The 17672-nt window shown below is 64.9% G+C and overlaps 2 protein-coding genes across 2 annotated transcripts in view; both read right to left on the bottom strand.

Annotated features, from left to right (window-relative positions):
* The window catches only part of THEG (theg spermatid protein), a 13121-nt gene extending 2053 nt beyond the window's left edge, over positions 1-11068 (bottom strand). The window contains exons 1-10 of the mRNA XM_004688951.1: positions 10984-11068; positions 10761-10877; positions 9803-9855; positions 4388-4764; positions 3885-3998; positions 3652-3723; positions 3128-3189; positions 2345-2414; positions 1476-1593; positions 283-442 (exon numbers count right to left, since the gene is read on the bottom strand). Of these exons, the coding sequence (XP_004689008.1) occupies positions 283-442; positions 1476-1593; positions 2345-2414; positions 3128-3189; positions 3652-3723; positions 3885-3998; positions 4388-4764; positions 9803-9855; positions 10761-10877; positions 10984-11068 (1228 nt within the window). The remainder of the gene's footprint in view (positions 1-282; positions 443-1475; positions 1594-2344; positions 2415-3127; positions 3190-3651; positions 3724-3884; positions 3999-4387; positions 4765-9802; positions 9856-10760; positions 10878-10983) is intronic.
* Positions 11069-17378: 6310 nt separating this feature from the next.
* The window catches only part of C2CD4C (C2 calcium-dependent domain containing 4C), a 1350-nt gene continuing 1056 nt past the window's right edge, over positions 17379-17672 (bottom strand). Inside the window, exon 2 of the mRNA XM_004688950.1 lies at positions 17379-17670. Coding sequence (XP_004689007.1) covers positions 17379-17670 — 292 coding nt within the window. The remainder of the gene's footprint in view (positions 17671-17672) is intronic.

Here is a 17672-nt window from a genome sequence, read left to right as displayed (position 1 = left end):
TGACATCCGTAAGCCAGATGAACGCTGCCAACGTCAGCAGTGCAACCCCTGCCCGCGAGGGGCCCACGGGCTGCAGCCCCCCTGGTTTTGTGTCTCTTCCCTGGGGGAGCAGCCTGTGTGGACAGAGGTATTAACTGTCCAGGGGGGTTGGTTTACAGGTTATGAGGGAGGTGAAGGAAAAGGGAGGCGTAAGTCTGGCAGAAGTGGGCCTAACTTCAAGTTTCCTGACCACCACCCCATGTAGGGCCTCTAAAGGTGCAGAGCCCCAGGGGAGTCACTTACTGGCCAACTGAAGGAGGCGATTGTGGTCTGACACATGTGGCTTGGGCTTTGGCATGGGGTCCCACTCTTCCAACAGGGTGGCTGGAACCTTGGGCTTTGCCAACCACAGGATCCTCCGACTAGGAACAGCCATCTGGGCTGCCCGGGATACCTGAGACACCTGGAGACAGAATTAGAAGGGAGCAGGAAGCATCCTGTAATTCCTCACGGGGCTCTGACTCAGGAGGGCCCCATTAACATTTGAAGATGGGCTTGGTGTGCAATGTGTTTGGCAAAGGATTAGTATCTGTCATATATAAAGAGCTCCTGCAAATCAACAACGGGAGCCATAGCAAATCACAGGAGTAAGCCTAAATGGCTGACCAGCCTCTCTGTTGAGAAGGGAAATGTAAATGAAACGGCAAAATTGCACTCTATGCCAACAAATTTGGCAAAGTGAAAGATGAGAGATTACCCAGCCCTGGCAAGAACACAGGAGAAAACTCTTCATGCACAGCCGATGGGAGTAAATTGGCACAGACACTCTGGAGAGCAACTTGTCCCTCTCAAGCCAAGCTGAACAGGCCCTGGAAGAATGCCACGTAAGGCGCTCACACCCGACACGTGAGGGCGTGGCCGTGTTCACGCGGCCCGCGGCCGTGGCAGCCTCAGACACGCGCGTTGTCTGCCATCTGGGTGGAAGCAGCCACTCTCTCCCTAGGGACTAGGGAGGGGGACGGGGCGGTGGGAACGGGGTTCGGGAGCAAGGGGCTCTGGATGTGGAAGGGAGGCTGGGACCCGCCTTTGACCTGACGAGGAGGCGTGTGGTGGGGAACAGCGAGACGGGGCGCACTCTGTGAGCCCCGATTCTGGGCTCGGGTCTGAATCTCGCCAGGGGACCTGGGCGCCACAGGGGTGTGGGCCTGGAGAAGGGACGGGCGGTGCCCCCGGTCACGTGTCAGCCTTCAGCTGGATGAGATTAGGGTTTTGTTTCAGAATGGGCCGCACTTTTTTGATCTCTGCAGGGGGTTTCCTCATACCCATGTGGAGCAGAGGGCTCCGGGCCCCTCTGACTGACGGGCCAGCAAGGCCCTCCCTGTGCAGGCTTCACGGCCATGGGCAAGAGACAGCCTCACACCTGAAGCTCTGAGGCCAGTGTCCTCTCTTCCCAGGCCTTCACCCCATCCCTGAGGCGGAAAGTCCCAGAAACCTACCTCAGACATGTTTATGCTCCAGATGTTGTTCCGGACCCTGGGGGTGGCCAGCTCCCTCAGGCGGCCGGATGTTTGGTACTCCAGGGTGGACCGAGGGACAGGCCAGACGGGAGTGGTCCTGAGGGGTGTCCGCACGTCAGACCCCAGCTGGCCAGGTGTGCTTTTCCTCACCCCCTTCCTGATTCTGGGGGTACCGGGGCCTGGGACCCAGGAGGCTTTGAAGCACCTCTAGGAGGGGTCCTACGAGAACCCCCGAGGGAAGCCCCAGGGCCCGGGGCGCTGCTGCTGCTCCCAGCTTGTCGCGGCCTGCGGGGTCTTCTCCCAGCACCCGTCACTGAGGCTGGGTGAAGGGCCGGGCCGGGCTGGGACGCCAGGGTCCTGCACAGAACCCGGGGAACGCGAGCCTCGCTGGCTGGCCGGCCCCATCTCCTGAAGTGGGGTCTCAGCCCCGAGGCTCGCACCGCCCGACGCGGCCGCCCCCCACCGCAGGCGCTGAGCCTCGGTGGGTGCCGTTTGGCTGTCTGGGGCCAGAGGCAGGAGGAACCGCGCTGGGCAGAGCGGGGCTCGGGGCTCCGGGCTCGGGGCTCGGACAGACTTGGGCCGACTGACTTCGGCACGGGCCCGTGCTGTTGCGCACAGGGCGGGGTGACAGCTGTCTGAACAGCGCTGACGATCACTCTCAACCGCAGGAACGGTCCAGGCGGCGGGAGAGAATTCTGCTACAAGAATAAACAAGCTAGAAACGTGTCTCGCCACCGCTGGCTTTGTGGGAAGCCGGGGCAGGCGCCGGCACGCCGGGGGCCGTTTCCCAGGGGGGCTGGGCCCGGCCCCGGACACCCCCACCTGCTCTCGGGGAGGCCCAGCCTTGCCTGTTGCTGTTGTAGTATTCCGAGTAGAACCTCTTAGGGCGTGCCAGTTCCTCCACTCGGCGGGAGACAGCTGTGGAAAGTGGGGCAGCCCCGACTTTCAGCCTGCCCACCACCCTCAGGCTCCCTTCCCTCCCTCCTGAATTCAGCGGTCAGCAGGCTGGGAGACAGGCGGGCCTGAGGCGCTGCACCCAGACACCTTGCAGGGAGGGCGGCGGCCCCCCACCCGCGGAGAGGCGGCCCAGGCCCCAAGGTCCTGGCGTGGCCACACGGCGGGGGGTGGAGGGCCGCCGCACCCCTGCGTTTTCCAGGGACCTTGGTCATTGCTGGGGAGACTAAACCAGGGCAGAGCGTGCCCTGTTGCTTCTCTCCAGTAGTGAGCTGCCTGCAGAAGCCCGCGCGCACGCCCGTGGCCTCCTGAGCTGTGGAAACCGTGTGCAAGGGAAGGCAGAGGTCTTTCTGTGAGGTCGCACCACCCCATTTCAGCTGCCGTGGACGTTGGGGTTCCCCTAGAGAGCTCACCTCGTGCCCCTCTGCCCCGCTTCGGGACCGCCTCCCCAGGGGACAGAATCCAGACAGGAAGCTGGGCAGGGCAGACGCTCCTGGGGGGCGTGCGGCAGGGGAGCAGCGGCAGGGGGCAGAGTTGGGGGGGGGCCAGTGGTCTCCCCTAGGCCGCGCACAGGCGGGCGAGGTGGGGGTGCGACAGGGGGCGGGGCTCGGACAGACAGGGCGGCCGAGGGCCAGGACTGGGACTCTGCAGCCCGCTGCCGGGGCAGCCCCGCCCACCTGGCACAGTGACCGTGAGAGTGGTGTCCTCGAGGAACTTCTCTGTCCAGTACACGGATGGCCTGGAATACAGCCAGGCATGGCTCAGGGTGCGGGAAGCCGGGCACAGGCTTCCCGTGCCCTGCTCTGAAACAGAACGGGCACCCCAAAAACAGACAGGAAGGCGGCGAAGCAGGGCAGGGTGGCCGGAAGAGGAAGGGAGGGTGGCGGGAGAGGGCGGCACGGAGGAGCTCTGGGGCTGGGGTGCAGATTATTTTGAGCAGGGCTGGTGTTCAGAGAAAGGGGAGCTGGAAAAAAAAAAAAAGGCATAACTAAGAAAAATGCCAGGGGCCCAGGGCGGGAGCAGGCCCACTGCAGAGTGGACAGAGCACAGGGTGGAGCGGAAGGGCCTTGGGGCGAGGGAGTCCCCCGGGGAGCCTGCCACCCGCCCTGTGCCTGGAGAGGAGGAGCAGAACGCAGGTGACCAGACCCCCGGCGGTTCCCCCCAAGTGGCAGGAGGGAGCAGCAGCTGCCCCAGGACTCACCAGTAGACACAGAACTGCAGACTCTTCATGCGCGGGGAGACCCAGGTGAACCCCTTACATCTGTAAGCCTTCCTGCAGGGAGACAGGGCCCCCACGGGCCGCCATGCTCCCGCAGGCCCCACCCGGCCCCCGGCCCCCTCCCTCGGGCGTCGTGGGGTGACAGAGGCAGACGAGGGCGGCCTGGGGGTCGAGCGGGGCCAGGCCGCTCCCTCCTGCAGCCCCGCCAGGCTCACCTGTCTCTCAGGACTTGCCAGCTGACCTTGGGCCTGGCCAGGTCACAGATCCGCCGCCTCTTCCTGCATCTGGTTTTGGGGGTGCTGGGGGATCCCTGGGAAATGGACAGCTGGCTGTGGAGAATCGGATGTGAAGGTCACACGCTCCATCGCCCTGACCTCTCCTCCCAGGGGGCCCTCTAGGGTGAGTGCTGCTGTCACAAGGACCCGTGTGAGCCCGCCTTGACCGCCAGGCAGAGGCGCCTCCGGTCAGCCCCCTCCATGAGATGGAAAAAGCCTCGTGGGATTGTTGAGATAATTAAATAAGACAAGGTGTGCTCATCACCAACGCGCCCCAGGGGAGCGTGGCTACGAGGAGCACCCTCGGGAGCCCCCAGAAGGGAGGAGCAGGGCTTCTGCACCCCGGGTCTGGCCCGTGCTGCCCCCAACCCTGCCCTGCTCCCCTGCTGGGGGGGACCACTCCCAGCGCCCCTGAGGCCCACGCCGCCCCGCCCCGCTCCCACCTCATCTCTGGCACGTCTTCCTCCATGTCCTTCTCCAGAACACTCTCCAGCCCCGAGAGCACCTCTTCTGGGTTCTGGGTGTCCAGGAATTCCTCTCCGTTCACCTCCTCCTCTGGGAGGGCCTCTTCCTCTTGCACTTCGAAGCCCAGCTCCCTGTCATCCAGGTCCTGGGACTTGGTCGAGTCTCTGGACCTTCGACTCTCGAACACCGTCCTCTGGAGGCTCGCGGCATCCTCCTGGTCCACGGGCTCAGACGGGACCTTGGTCTCTGAGCTGCTGTGGTGGCCGTTCAGCGAACTTGGCTGGTTGTCCTCCATGGACAGCTCCTCTGGACCCGCAGTGCCGCTCCCTCCACACCCAAGTGTGTCTGTGGTCACCTGGCAACACAAGAATGTCCCGCCTGCGTTCCGGCTCCACGTTCTGCTGCCAGCACGGCCTCAGGGCCCTGGTGGGGACCCTCAGGGGTCAGTGTGGGGCCACCTGCTGCCCCAGCCATGGCCCCAGCCTCTGACCTCTCCTATCTGGCTACCCACACACCTCTCGGCTGGATTCTCCTCCCCTGACCGCTCAGGAAAACAGCCCAGTCCTGGACCTCTCTGTCCCAGTGAAAGGGGACAAACCCAGAGAAACGGGGTCGACCCAGGGGTGGCACTCACCCACACTCTAGAACTGCAGGACAGGACCCGAAAGCAGCACGTGTGAAACGGAAGCAGGGCCCCCCAAACTCCTGGACCCAGCCCCACTGAGGGACACGGGTGCGCTGTGCCCCTGACTCTGCTGAGCCCCGTGGGGGCCCTTGGAGCCCTCCAGCCCACCGCCTGCCCTGGACTGGGAAGTCCAGTGGGCCCAGAGGCAGGCTTTTCCCCTTTCTGTCAGGCTCCAGGTGGGCTTAAGAATACACCACTTTGATTGGCGTTTGACCGGCACCAATCAAAGAGCTGGAGTTGGACCCACCCCCTCCTTTTTAGGCAGTTATGCAAATATGGTGCAGCTCTCCAGCCCCTCTGGTGGCTATGCAAACAGGGCTCTTAATCCTCCCAGTGTTGATTGGAGCTTCCCTGGGTGTCATCAACTACAAGGACCAATCAGGTTCAAAAGGTGGGCACCCTGGGGGTATTTAAGCCCGGCTCCCAGCAGCTGAGAGAGGGCTTCCCTGGGGCACCTGCCACGGGTCGGACACTACTCTCTGTCCCCTGGCACCAGGCCGACTTCCCTGGCCTCCGAGGCTGTCTCTGCATTGCCTACTGAAGGCCACGGGTCCTGCCCAGATGTCTCCAAAGAGTCGCTGCTGGTGGCTTTGTGCCCAGCATCTCTGAGAGCTGTCACACTGGTTCCTCTGACGCCCGGGCACTGGCCCCTGCTGCTGCTGCTTTGGTGTGGGCTGGCCCGTGTCCGGTGCTGCCCGGCCTGGCCTTTGAACTCCTGTTGCTGACTGCTGTGGTGCCACCTCGGCTAAGACCTTCGAGACCTTTCTGCCTTGAGGCATTCACGACCCTAGAACCATTGCCACTGCCTCTGGCCTTGCCCCTAACTTTTTCCTTTTCCCAGCTTCTCTCTCCCTGGTGAAGGGTCCCCGTTGTAGCTGAACCCTGGCCTGAGTGGTCATGCAGCTGAGCGCACAGGTGAGCTCTGCTTCAGAACAATAGGATTTATTTACACGGGGAGAAAGACAGAGTCAGAGACCCGGGGAAAGAGGAGAGAATTTGCAGGCTGGCGTGAGACCAGATGCTGTCTGTTGCACTGACACTGAGCAAGCCGGGGACAGTGGCTGGTGGGCCTTGCCTGCGCACTGGACTGCAGGACATGGCCCCGAAGTGGACAGTGCAAGAGAGGGGAGTGGGGGAGAATTTACAGGCTGACGTGACCAGATGCTGTCTGGCCTACCCAGATGGTGTCCACTGAGCAGAGACCGAGGTCCACGCCTAAGCTGTCCGAGGCCCCCTCAGGCAGGATTCTCCAAAGGCACCCCTGTTTACCCGCAGTTTTACTTCTGCACCCCAGCAGCTTAGTGGCCCAAACTCAGTGCTTTTAACTACCGAGAGCCTAGCGGTGTCCCTGCCCAAGCCTGGGCTTGGCCCAGAGTCCCCCTCAAGTCACCCTCTACCAGCACGTACCCTCTCCATTAGGGAATGGAGTCTAGAAAGTGCCACCTTCTACATCAGGTTGGCTGTGAACGCCATCTACTGGCTTGGAGGCTGTTCCTCACCTGCCTCCCACAGGCCAAGCACAGACCATCTGTCCCAGAGACATTGCCTTGCAGAGAACTTCTTCCAATCAGCCAGACCGTCCAAGTAAACTCTGGGTAGGAATAGAGAGTACACCTCCTCTTAAGCCAAAAGCAAATTTGTGTAAAGTACTTAAACACACACCCAAAAAATACCCCAGAAGCAAAAATCCTAAGAGGCTGAAAATGTTCCCATGTATATAGCCACAGAATCTCCCAAAAGACAAAAGTCAGCTTCCACACACAACACCTTATCAGAGTCCCCAAACCAAAACTGAGCGGCCAATTCGTTGCATGGTGCTGGGGCCCAGGACTTGCAAGCAGTGAGAAGTAGCACCGGGTCCCAACTCAACTCATCTTCTGTTGCTGCATAACAAATCTCTGCATCCTTGAGGCCAACAGAGATAACAGGCTCTGATCGTTCTAAAGGGCACCAGTCAAAACTGGGGCTCACTGGACTCAAGTCAAGATGGGGGCAGGGCTGATTCCTTGCAGAGGTTCCCAGGAGGATCCCACCCCCGGTCACACACAGTACATAGAGGAGAATGGATACTCTGTGCTGTGTCTATGCGAGGGAGTAGTATACAGTCCTGAAAATGGGTGGCCCATTGTGGCCCACAGCCCTGACTTAGCTCATAGATACAGTTGAACATATAGAACCAATCCACATGCCCCTATGTGCGCTCAGTGGGACTTAGAACAAGGGAGGGAAAGGTGGTGGTAGAAAGGATTGTTTGGGGGGGGTTGTGAGGTTGATTGTGTTGATTATGTCCTTATTCTCTGGTTGAGTGTTCTCCATATTGTGAATGAGTGGGTGAGTGAAGAATACATGATGGGGTTAAGAGGTGCCGTACAGACTGATGACCGCACTGTGAGGAAGGGCAGATGACCGTCTCCCTCCGCCACTGGAGACCCACTCAGCAGAAGGGAGGGGGGGAGGGAGGAGCCACGCAAGAGCCATCAAATAACTGCTAGCGGTCTCTGACATTTCCTCCACCTAACTAACTCTTATGTCACCCACAGAGAGCAAGTGCCTGGGCTGAGCCCAAGTGCCCAATTACAGGAAATGAAAAGCCATCACAACTCGAGGCCTCGCACTCGGGGATCTGGCCTGAAACCACCCCCTCGGTCCTGGTGGAGCTTGTCAGACTGGCCAGTAGGGCTGCAGGGTCCCCTCCCTGGACTTTCACGATGCCCTTACCGATCACTTCCTTCTAGAAGCCTGCCCTGACCACTTAGCTGATTCCCTACCTAAACCACAGGAATGTTGTGCCACAGCATGTACCATGATCTTACTTTACATTGCGCCTTTAACAGAGTATTTTCCGGCATTAGTCATGAGCCCCGAGCGCGAGCGCGCAGGTGACTCGGGGAAGGAGGGACGCCAGGGGCAGGCACAGCGCGCGACGACCGCACGGGGGCGCCCCCTCCCGAGAATCTCGGGCCCGGCTGCCCGCAGCGCCGCCCAAGCCTGGCCAGGCCCGTCCTGCGAGGTGGGCTTCGTTATCGTCACCCACTTCTACCCAGCCTCTCGCCTTGGACTCGTCCCGGGCCGGGGGGCCGTGGGAGGGGACAGACGGGCGAGAGGCCGCGGGGGCTGCCCGCGGCCTTTACTGGACTTGGACTGTGACTTAGCCCGACTCGCCTGGCCCCTCGGCCCTTCCCGCGGCCCCCGCCAGGGGGCGCCGCGCACCGGCAAGCTGGGACCCGGCAGCCCTGCTGCGGGCCAACCCCGCGGCTGGGCACCCGCGCAGAGGGGCGGCGCTCTGGGGGTGTCGCGGGGAGCCTGTTTCAGTACATTCTTTCCTTTGCACCATTACACAGAAGTATTGGAGTTGTTTTCTATCGAAGGTCTCATCTACTGAAGCATGATTTGGTTTGCTGAATTGTGGCAGAACTTATTTAGAATACGCGAGGTTTGGGGGTCCCTGGCTCCCCCTCAGTCTGCCTGCTATTAGTCTCACTTGGATGGGTCCACTCATGTCTCTTCTGGGTCCTGAGCAAGGGTGGGGACCTGGAGAGGCCTGGACACCTGGACCCAGCCAAGCCCACAGATGGACGGGCGGCCGCCAGGCCGCACGCTAACCCCGTGAGCGCCGCCGTGCCGGGGTGCACAGGCGCCCCGTGACCCCAGAACAGGTCACTACAGAGCCACGTGTGCATGGGCAGCAGAGCACAGATGCTTCTCAGCGTCCACCTCGGCGCTCAGGTCCCCGGGACCACTCCCGCTGTCCAGACAGGTCAAGTGAGGAACGGGAGGTGCATCTCCCCAGGTCCCCAGGTAAGAGGGGGGCTACGTGTGCACCAGGGCCCCTGTTGCTGTAGTCCTCGCTGTCAAGCCTGTGAGCGCGACTGCCCATCTCTCTGCTGCCCCAGTTTCCCCAGCTGTGAAATAAACAGCCGGGCCCTTTTAATCAAAAAATCAAAACGCACAAACGTCCACCACGTGGCCACCGCGGCTGCAGTGCGGCGTGGGCCCCTCGGCCCAGGCCAGGGCAGGCTCAGACCCGAGGGTGCCTGCCCCTCCCCTGGGAGCCCGCCTTCGTGGCCCCACCCTCTCCCGGGCCTGCCGCTCCCTCTGAGGGGCCCTTCCCCCTCTGGTCTGGTCCGGCCTGCCCTCGCCCTCTGGACTGTCCTCTCCCCTTTCCCCCCTTTCTCAGTCCCTTTGCCCAGGCTGGCTCCCGGAGGCCCCACCCAGGCTCCTCCGAGCTGTTGCCTGCTGACCTGGCCACCGGCTGGTGTTGCCATGGCAACTTGCTTGGGTACCAAGACACCCCCCCAGCCGGCCATCACTGGAGCAGCTGGTGACATTTGAGTTCGGACGGTGGGTTTGCCACGAGCACCGTGTCCCGTGAAATCCCCAGGTCTTGACGGGTTAGGAGAGATCCTGGGTTTTAGAATATCCATGAGGGGACTCAGATGGCGGGTTTGGTGCGTGGGGTTCCTGGGCCCCTCTGAGAAATAATTCAGCAGATGCTCCCGTTCATCAGCACAGGCAAGTTTATTAAAGGGAACAGAAAACGGCAAGACAGACGCCTGCAGGCACGGGTGGGCGGGAGCTGCCTTGTGCAGTCCGCAGGAGGCGCACCACCTTGGGGTGGGCCAGGACACCTCTGCCCCCCACCGCTACCTAGTAATCTTGTCTGGCCCCGCCTCCAGCTCCAGGAAATTTCCATCTTAAAATGTCCTACTTGAAGCTTCCATCCTGTGTAGAGTTTGTGGGTGAAGAGGCGTGGCACTTCCCCTGTAACAGGGGGGTCCCCGTGAAGGGAGGTTCCAGGTTCCGGCCCTCTGAGAAGGGGGTCTGGGCAGGGAGGAGGGAGCTAGAGAAGGGGGGTCCTGGCCGGTGGGGTCAGGGAGACCTGGAGGAGGCGGCGCCTGCCCTCGGCCTTGGACTCGTACCAGGGCCTTGGGGGACACGGGAGGGGACGCCTGGAGTGGAAACAAGTAGAGACGTGAGAGACCAGGAGGCTGACAGTGGCGGCCTTGACCTTGACTTTGGCTTTGCTCCAGCTGGCCCTTCCCTGTGGGTCCCCACCAGGGGGGCCTCAGACTGGCACGTCTTCAGGCCTCAGCGCCCCCCCCGGGCCAACCCTGTTGGGCTGGGCATCGCCCGACGGGACGGAAGCTCTGGGGTTCACAGGGAAACTGCCTGCCCTCCTCCCCTCTGTAACTGGTGAGCTACTGAAGTTCCGCTGGCCGAGGATGCTTGTCCTCCTGCGGATGATGGCGGCACCCCTGGGGTCCCGGGGCCCCGCGTCTGTCCAGCAGCACAGGGTGGGAGTGTACGGCCAAGCCCCACCCCCGGCACGTGAGCGCTGCACAGCTGAAAGTGGGCTGTTTGCAGATGCAGCGGCACCAAGAGGCGGTCGCCTCGGTGACCCCAAGCCCCGGAGTGGGCTTACAAGGAAAAGACCGTGGACGACAGAGGTGGAAACTGGGGTGATGCGGACACGAGCCAGGGACACCAAAGGCTGCAGCACCCCCAGAGCCTGGGAGAGGGGTCTGGGCGGCTGCCCCCTGCAGCGCCCAGGAGGTCTCACCCTGCAGACGGGACTGAACCGCCCAGGCTTGGGATGGGAAAGAGCAGCGCCCTCTGCTGGTGAATTCGCCGGGGCAGGGGCTTGGACAAGCACTTTGCTGAGGCACCAGGGAGGATGGGGGGTGGGGGGCGCGTCAGGTGGCTGCTCTGGTCTGGGGGCGCCTGCAGCACCCCTGAGGAGATTGTGCGCCCTCGCGGCTTGCCGCCGATTCCACCTGTGTCCCCTGGGACAAAAGCCAGGTGGGCCGGGCCTGATGGTCTGGTCTCGGCATCACACACACTCTGCTCTGGGCGGTCACAAGGCCCCCGAGTCCAGGCGGGGACACTGACCCTTCTCTTGCTGGGAGCAGGTCCGGTTCTGCAGAAACACGTGGGCCAGAAGCCCCACCCGGGCAGCGGCCTTCCCGGAAGCCATGTCCGGTGAGCAGGAGCCCTGTCCGTGGGCTCCCCTGGGGTCCCCAGCTCCCAGCAAAGACTGGCAGGTCACAGGGATGCCGCGACAGCCAGGCCTATCCCAGAGGGCCCTGTGTCCCCTGGGGTGAGTCACCCCGGAGAGAGCCACCTGTAAGACAGTGACCAGCGGGCCAGTGGGGCACCCACACCCCAGGGTCCTGGGCCCTGCACTGGGCTCCTCCCGGCGCCCCGGTTCTAAGGAGGGATGGCAAGCGGAGCGCCCACAGGCTGGAGTCAGGCTGGGGCTATCGAGCTCTGGCTGGCCTTGAACTCAGAAGTGGCCGCTCGGAGGCCGCCTTGTGCGCCTGCCCTTCCCAGACGACCCGCGTCCTGGAGGCCTGCGTGAGGCTGCTGCTGTTCTGAAGTCGACTTCGCCGTCCCTCACGCCGTCCCTCGGCTGGAGTCAAGCTCAGCACCCCCCCACGGGGAAACCGAGGCGCGCGAGGGGGAGGAGCTAGCGCCGGTCCTCGCAGGCAGCGGGTCAGGCTGCAGTCAGGGGCCAGGGCCGGCTTCGGGTGGGAAGGCGCCGGCGGCTGGGCCGGGAGCCAAGGGGGCGTCAGCGGGCGAGCCAGGTGGAGGCGGCAGCATCTGTGTCGCCATGGCAGCCCCTGCGCTGGGCTCCCCGGGAGGGCAGCGGCGGGCAGCCTGGTCAGCCGCAGACTGGGCAGACCGGGGATGGGCTCGGGGCCTCGGGCTGGGCCCTGCAGGGGCTTGGCAGCCCCCGGCGCGGCTCTCTCCAGATGGGGCCGCTGGCAGCAGGTGGCAACAGGGGGATGCACACCCCTCTCCCAGGCGGGCGCGCCCCCCGAGGACCCACAGAGGCGCGCCCCAAACCGCACGTGGATCTGCTCCTGCCAGCCCACTGGGGGGTCACGGTCTCTGGGGCGGCCAGCCTGGTGCGCGAGGCCCAGGTCCCCTCCCGGAGGGGTCATTGCCAAGGGGGGAAGCGCCCTGACGTCTGGTGACCATGCTCGCTGTCACCCCCAGCTGCCTCACCAGCACGGCTAGCCTGCAGGGTGCTGGAGGGGAAACTGAGTCACAGAGCAGGGAACTTCGCCCCGTGGCTGGAGGGCAGGAAGCTGGGGTGGGGCGGGGCAGGGGGCTGGGGCGCCAGGGGCTGTGGGAACCCAGCGGGGGGCTTGAGGGCTCCGTGTCTGCATTCAGCCCTGTTCAGTTTCCCACGCGGCCGGGGAGTTCTGGGGGCCGCCCCCCTCCCGGGGCCTCTTTCCCACGTGTGGTGGGATCGCAGGCTTGGTGAGGGTTCGGCGCGTCCTGCTCACCCGGGTGGCCCCAGCACAGCCCTCGGGTGCGCTCGCATCTCAGACCTCGGAGGAGTCCTGCAGTGTCCCCACGGTAGGAGGGGAGACAGGCCCGGAGAGCCAGAGCCAGGCTGCCGGGCTGTTTGTGCGGCCGCAGGTCGGCAGCAGGCTCCTGACCCCGGGGCCTGGGCAGGGCGGGAGCCAGCTGCCCTCTGGGGTGTGCGCAGCTCCCCGCTCCCGGCTCGTCTCAGCTTCCTTTCTTATTGAAGTCATTTTTCTCTGCCTGTCGTTGTGGGCCCCCGCCCTGCCCTCGGCTGGCAGCGGAGCGAGAAGAAAACAAAAGCTTAATTAAGTCCCACTCTGGAGAAGGGGGCAGGTGCAGGCCGGAGGCCCAGGGAGGCCGCTCCGTGGGCGCAGGGTGGCCTGTGATCATCGCCCTGATGTGATTATATTAATCAGCACCGCTGTGCGGCGCGGGCCAGCTGTGCGCTCGGTCCTTCCCCCTCCCCCGCCCTGGCCCAGAGGCCCGCGGCGCGTCCCTGCCTGCCGCGGGCACCGGGCTGTGATTCCCCACGGATGCTGGATCCGGCCCGAGGCGGAGATGCCCGCGGGGTGGCGCTGGGGCCAGCGACGACCGTGTGCTGCGGGGTAGGTCTCTGAGGCCAGGAGAGAACTGGCCAGCCACAGGAGGCCGGGCAGGGTGGTGGGAAGGGCAGGGGCAGGCAGGGGCGGCGTGAGGCTGAGGCTGAGGCTGGGCGGCGGCCAGCAGCCAGCTGGGCCGGGCCCCCCCCTGCCTCGGGCTGTTCCTGCCACCTGTGCCCTCCTGTCTCAGGTTCTGGGCTTCTGCAAAGCCCGCGGTGTTCACGCCTCTGGCTGGTAGACTCAGCCTCACCCTGGGCACCTTCTGGGTTCTGCGGGCACAACCCAGGCCTTCAGGGCCCTAGTCCCTTTTCGGAGTCAGCCTGGGGCTCCCTAGCTCAGGGCTCTTCCTCTGTCCTCGGACTGGAGACCCCGGAGGCACAGCAGGTGAGAGCGCAGCTCCCCGAAGCCGGCCGCAGCCTCTGCAGCACAAGTTCGATCCCCGCCCCGGAGGTGACCACATGGCCGGCAGACCTCTCCTGTCTCCCCGCTGCTCCCCTCAGCAGTGGACTTCCTCCATCTGCCTGCTCTGCTCCCCACGGTCTCTGGTGAGTCCTCTCATCCCCCGCACCTCCTCTTGGCTGTACCCCAGTTCTGCATGCATAGATAAATCTTTAAAAAATAAATTAATAAAATGGTGCATGGTTGGGATTCAGGCACAGCCGAATCCAGGTGTCCACAAGCCCGCAGGCGTCTGAACCCTCACTCTGCCAGCGGTTCCCTGTGCCAGCTCCAGTCTGAAGAGGGGGCACTAGTTTGTGATGTGTGCCATGTTAGGTGCCAGCGTCCTCCTGGGCTCGGGAAGCTCGGGGTGCTGTCGGGGGGGCTCCTTCCTTTGCTTAAGACCCCCTGGGTTGGGCTGCGTCGGGTGCAACAGAGCAGGCTGATGGCACCCGCGTGGAAGGCGGCACCCACACTGGCAGGGAATACAAGCGGGCCTGACTTCGCCCGGGGTGGGGCTTGCCCCCGGGAGAGGCAGCAGGCTGAGGCCCAGCAACGTGGAATGGCAGGCACACGGTGCTCACAGGGCACGTGGCCTGCTGGCGTCGTGCTGGCGCTCGTGTGGACGCCCGCACTGGCTCCAGGCACACGCCACCGCACGCACACACAGCCACCCACACCACGCGTGCACACGCACAGCCACACGGGGTGAGTGGGCGTGCACGGGACCCGCGTGCGCACCGGCCGGCAGCGGGGACGGGGGAGCAGTGGGAGGGCGCCCGGCTGTCCCCGGACACATCCTCGCCCCACCGGGCCTTGCTCGCCGGTCCCCAGCCCTGCACACAGGTCCCGCTGGCTGCCTGAGGGCCCTGGGGAAGAGGTGTGAAGGACGGTGCTGGGCCTCGGGTCAGCCCGGGAGCCAGGGCCCTGGCGAGGACCTGCCCTGTGATGTGGGAGCCGGCTGGGGGTGAGGCAGTCCCAGAGGCTGTGGGAGGCGGCTGGCCTCGGCCAGGGCCTTCATGCCTGCCCCAGACCCAGCTGCGCTGTGGAGCCCCGGGGCCTGCAGTGGGAAGTACCAGCCTCGCCCCCAGCCATCTGGGGTGAGTTTGAGGCCAGCTCCTTTCTGCCCTGGGCATGAAGCAGACTCACCGGAGCCAGGAGGCGGAAACCAGGAGACACGGCAGACCAGCCAGGGCAGCGGGCGCGCAGTGGGGCTGCACCCGGACCCCGCCCGGCTCCTGGCCCCTCACGTGACTCGGGCCTTCCCGTCTGGGCTTAGCAGGCTCTGCAAGGGAGTCTTGTTCCAGCGTACAGCAGGAGCCCACTCACTGCCCGTGGCAGGGGACTGGATGGCCAGCTGTGTCTGCCCTCCCGGAGGCTGCCCAGTCCAGCAGGGGTGCCGGTCCTGCCGCCCTGCACGGCCAGTGCTAGCCCCTGGCCGGGAACGCCGAGACGCGGGCAGAGGCCGGCTGGGCCGCGCAGGCCCCGAAGTGCAGACGCGCCTCAGAGACGCCTGTGTCTTCCCACTGCGGAATCTCATCCAGCCCTGATGACATAATCCTGTGCCTGCCTCCCAGCGTCCCCATCTGGGGGACTAGGGGAGCGTTGCCTGGGAACTGCTGCCTTTTCCAGTCTTGCCTCTCTCCCCCAAGTGGGCTCCGAGGAGGGACTCGCATCCCGGTGGAACAAGCCAGCCAGAGCCAGGCCGGCAGCGGGCCTCTGGCCATCAGTTTCCCCACCTGTCAAATGGAGCTGATCGGAGGCAAACAGAACCCGCCAGGCCCAAGCTCCGGACCCGGAAGACCCCACAGACCCGGCGCCTCCTTGGCACCCCTGCTGGCCCCCACAGGCAGGGGTCCCCCGCCTCCGCGCAGGCACCCCGCCCAGCCCCCCTCCATCAGGACGAGGCCTCTTCTGGCGCACCGCCGCACGCACTCAAGGGCAACATGAAAAGGCCAGGTTGGAAAAGCAAGCTAAAAATAGCACCGGAAGAGTTCCTTAAGACAAGGGAGCCGAGGGGGTGCAAGGGGGAGACCCCTGCCCTGCACGGCTGGCTTCCGGGTTCCCCAGAGCCCGGCAGGAGCCCAGCGGCGACGTCGGACCAGGCTTCCGTTGATTCACCCGCGGGCAAGGCCTCCCGGGTGCAGGCGGAGTCAGAGGCACCTTCGGCCAAGAGAACCCGGACGGACCCAGAGCTGGGCCAGCCGCCCTGCAGCCTGCAGCCCCGGGGTCCGTGGGCGCGGAGCAAGGGCTCCTCTCCCCGCTCGAGGGGCTGTGGGGGGGGGGGCATCGGGGACACCGGACACTTGCTGCTGGCCCTGGCCCAGGCGGACTCTGAGTGTTGAGACAAGGCCAGAGGCTCCTGGGAGGGGCGGGAAGGGCTTCCCCCCCACCCCCCGCGCACTCCTGAACCACTGCGGCTCCTCACCTGGGGGGTCCGGGAGGGCTCTGCGCCATGTCCACCCCAAGCAGGAGAGCAACCTGGAGGGCTGAGAGGCTGGGGGAGCTTCTCCACCCCCAAGGCGCCCCCACCCTCCCTGGAATTCAAGGGAGAATTCCCCTCTTGTTATTAAACAGCCAACGAAGCAGGCAGATCTCCACCCCCGCTTTCTCGAAACACCTTTATTGCACTAAAAACAGCATTTATAAACAAACACACGTGGGGGAGGGTTTCTTAAAGCTTGATCCACAGTCAACTTCGAACACAAAGACACCAAACAGTGCAGGGACTATAAAATGTGGGCCCGGAGTGACCAGGGCGGGAGAGGTGGCGCGGGGGAAGGGGCCCGCAGGCCCTCCGGGCCTCTCCAGCCCGCGGGCTTGACCCGGCAGGCGCGTTCCGGAGTGAAGGGGGAACCCCAAGGCCCCAGGAGCGGGCAGCAAGAAGGAGCAGGCTGCAGTCGGCGGGGGCACGGTGAGGGCCCCTGGCTCCCAGGGCCCCCCACCCGCAGTCTGGAGGTTGTGCTGGTTTGTCTCGCTGGACATGTGCGGGCAGAAGGGGACACGTGCTTCCCGGCCTGGCGGAGGGCGGCCCCCACCGGGACGCGGGAGCCGAGGGCCGGGGGCATACGTGAAGAGGGCAGGAGCGTGCCAGGCCCCGTGGACTTCTCTGGCCCATCTCTGCCCGCGGGCACCGGAGCGCGTGAGGGCCGGGCCGGCCCTGCTTCCAAGTGCGTGTCTTCTCAGGAAGCTGGGAAACCGCAGAGAGCCGGCACCCTGAAGCAAGCGAACCCCAAGGGCCGCCGCCGGCCCCCCCCACGCAGGACCCGCGTGGAGTAAACCGCAACCACCGGCTCCCTCACGCGGTGCCCCTCCCCCCACCACCTGCGCCCACCCCAGGGGCGCCCCGGGCGGGTGCAGGGGCAGCTGGCCCAGCTGCCAGGCTGGGTAGGGGCAGCTCTCTGGCCTCTTCTCTGCCGCCTCCTCCGAGGGGCCACAGGAGGGTGGGGGGCTACTGGGCAGTGTGGGAAGAAAAGCCCCCCCAGGAGGGCGGCCCCCCAAGTTAGGAGGCATCAACCGCTTCCTCTCCCGGGCCCTCTACTGCCAGGCGCTCGCCTGGGCACCTCCTCCCAGCCCCCACAGTGGCGCCTGGGAGGCCAGGGCTGCCCAGCCCAGCCTGCCCCGAGGCTGCCGTGCACTGGCACCGCTGGCCGCAGCCAGGCGGCACGGCTCTCCTCGGGAGCCTCTCCCTCTGTGCCCTCTGCGCCCCGTGCAGCCCCGGGAAGGGTGCGTGGCCTGGAGGTGTGTGGCCCTGGGGGGTGGGGGGAGCGCCAGCCTCGCCCACCTCTGAAAAAATTAATCCGTGAAGACTAACATGCACCGGCCGCCCAGCCCAGGGCAGCCCTCCCCCTCCCAGGCGGCCGGGGAGGCCGCTGCTGCCAGGACGCGGCTGGACGGGGAGGGGCCGCGGTCCTCTGCGGGGAGGACGGGGCTTCACAAGAAGGGGAGCAGGGAGGTGAGGGGCAGCTCCTTCTCGGCCAGCAGCGTGTCCCGCTTGAGGCTGCTGCCCTTGTTGACCACCTTGATCCTGAGGGCCAGCTTCCGCACGCTGGCGGACCCCAGGCCGTCGAAGAAGAAGTCCTCGTTGAAGACGGGGTGGCGGCTGTTCTTGATGATGGTGCTGCGCTGCTTCTGCAGCTTCCCGGGCACCAGGCACAGCCCCACGCAGCAGTTGATGGTGCGCGCGTCGCAGAGGCGGTCGTACAGGCCCTCGGCGGCCAGCAGCCG

The sequence above is a fragment of the Condylura cristata genome, unplaced genomic scaffold (assembly GCF_000260355.1).
Source record: "Condylura cristata isolate star-nosed mole 26May11 unplaced genomic scaffold, ConCri1.0 scaffold00025, whole genome shotgun sequence".
Classification (NCBI taxonomy): Eukaryota; Metazoa; Chordata; class Mammalia; order Eulipotyphla; family Talpidae; genus Condylura; species Condylura cristata.
The sequence above is the reverse complement of the archived record's forward strand: the minus strand, read 5'-3'. Positions and strand labels throughout refer to the sequence as shown.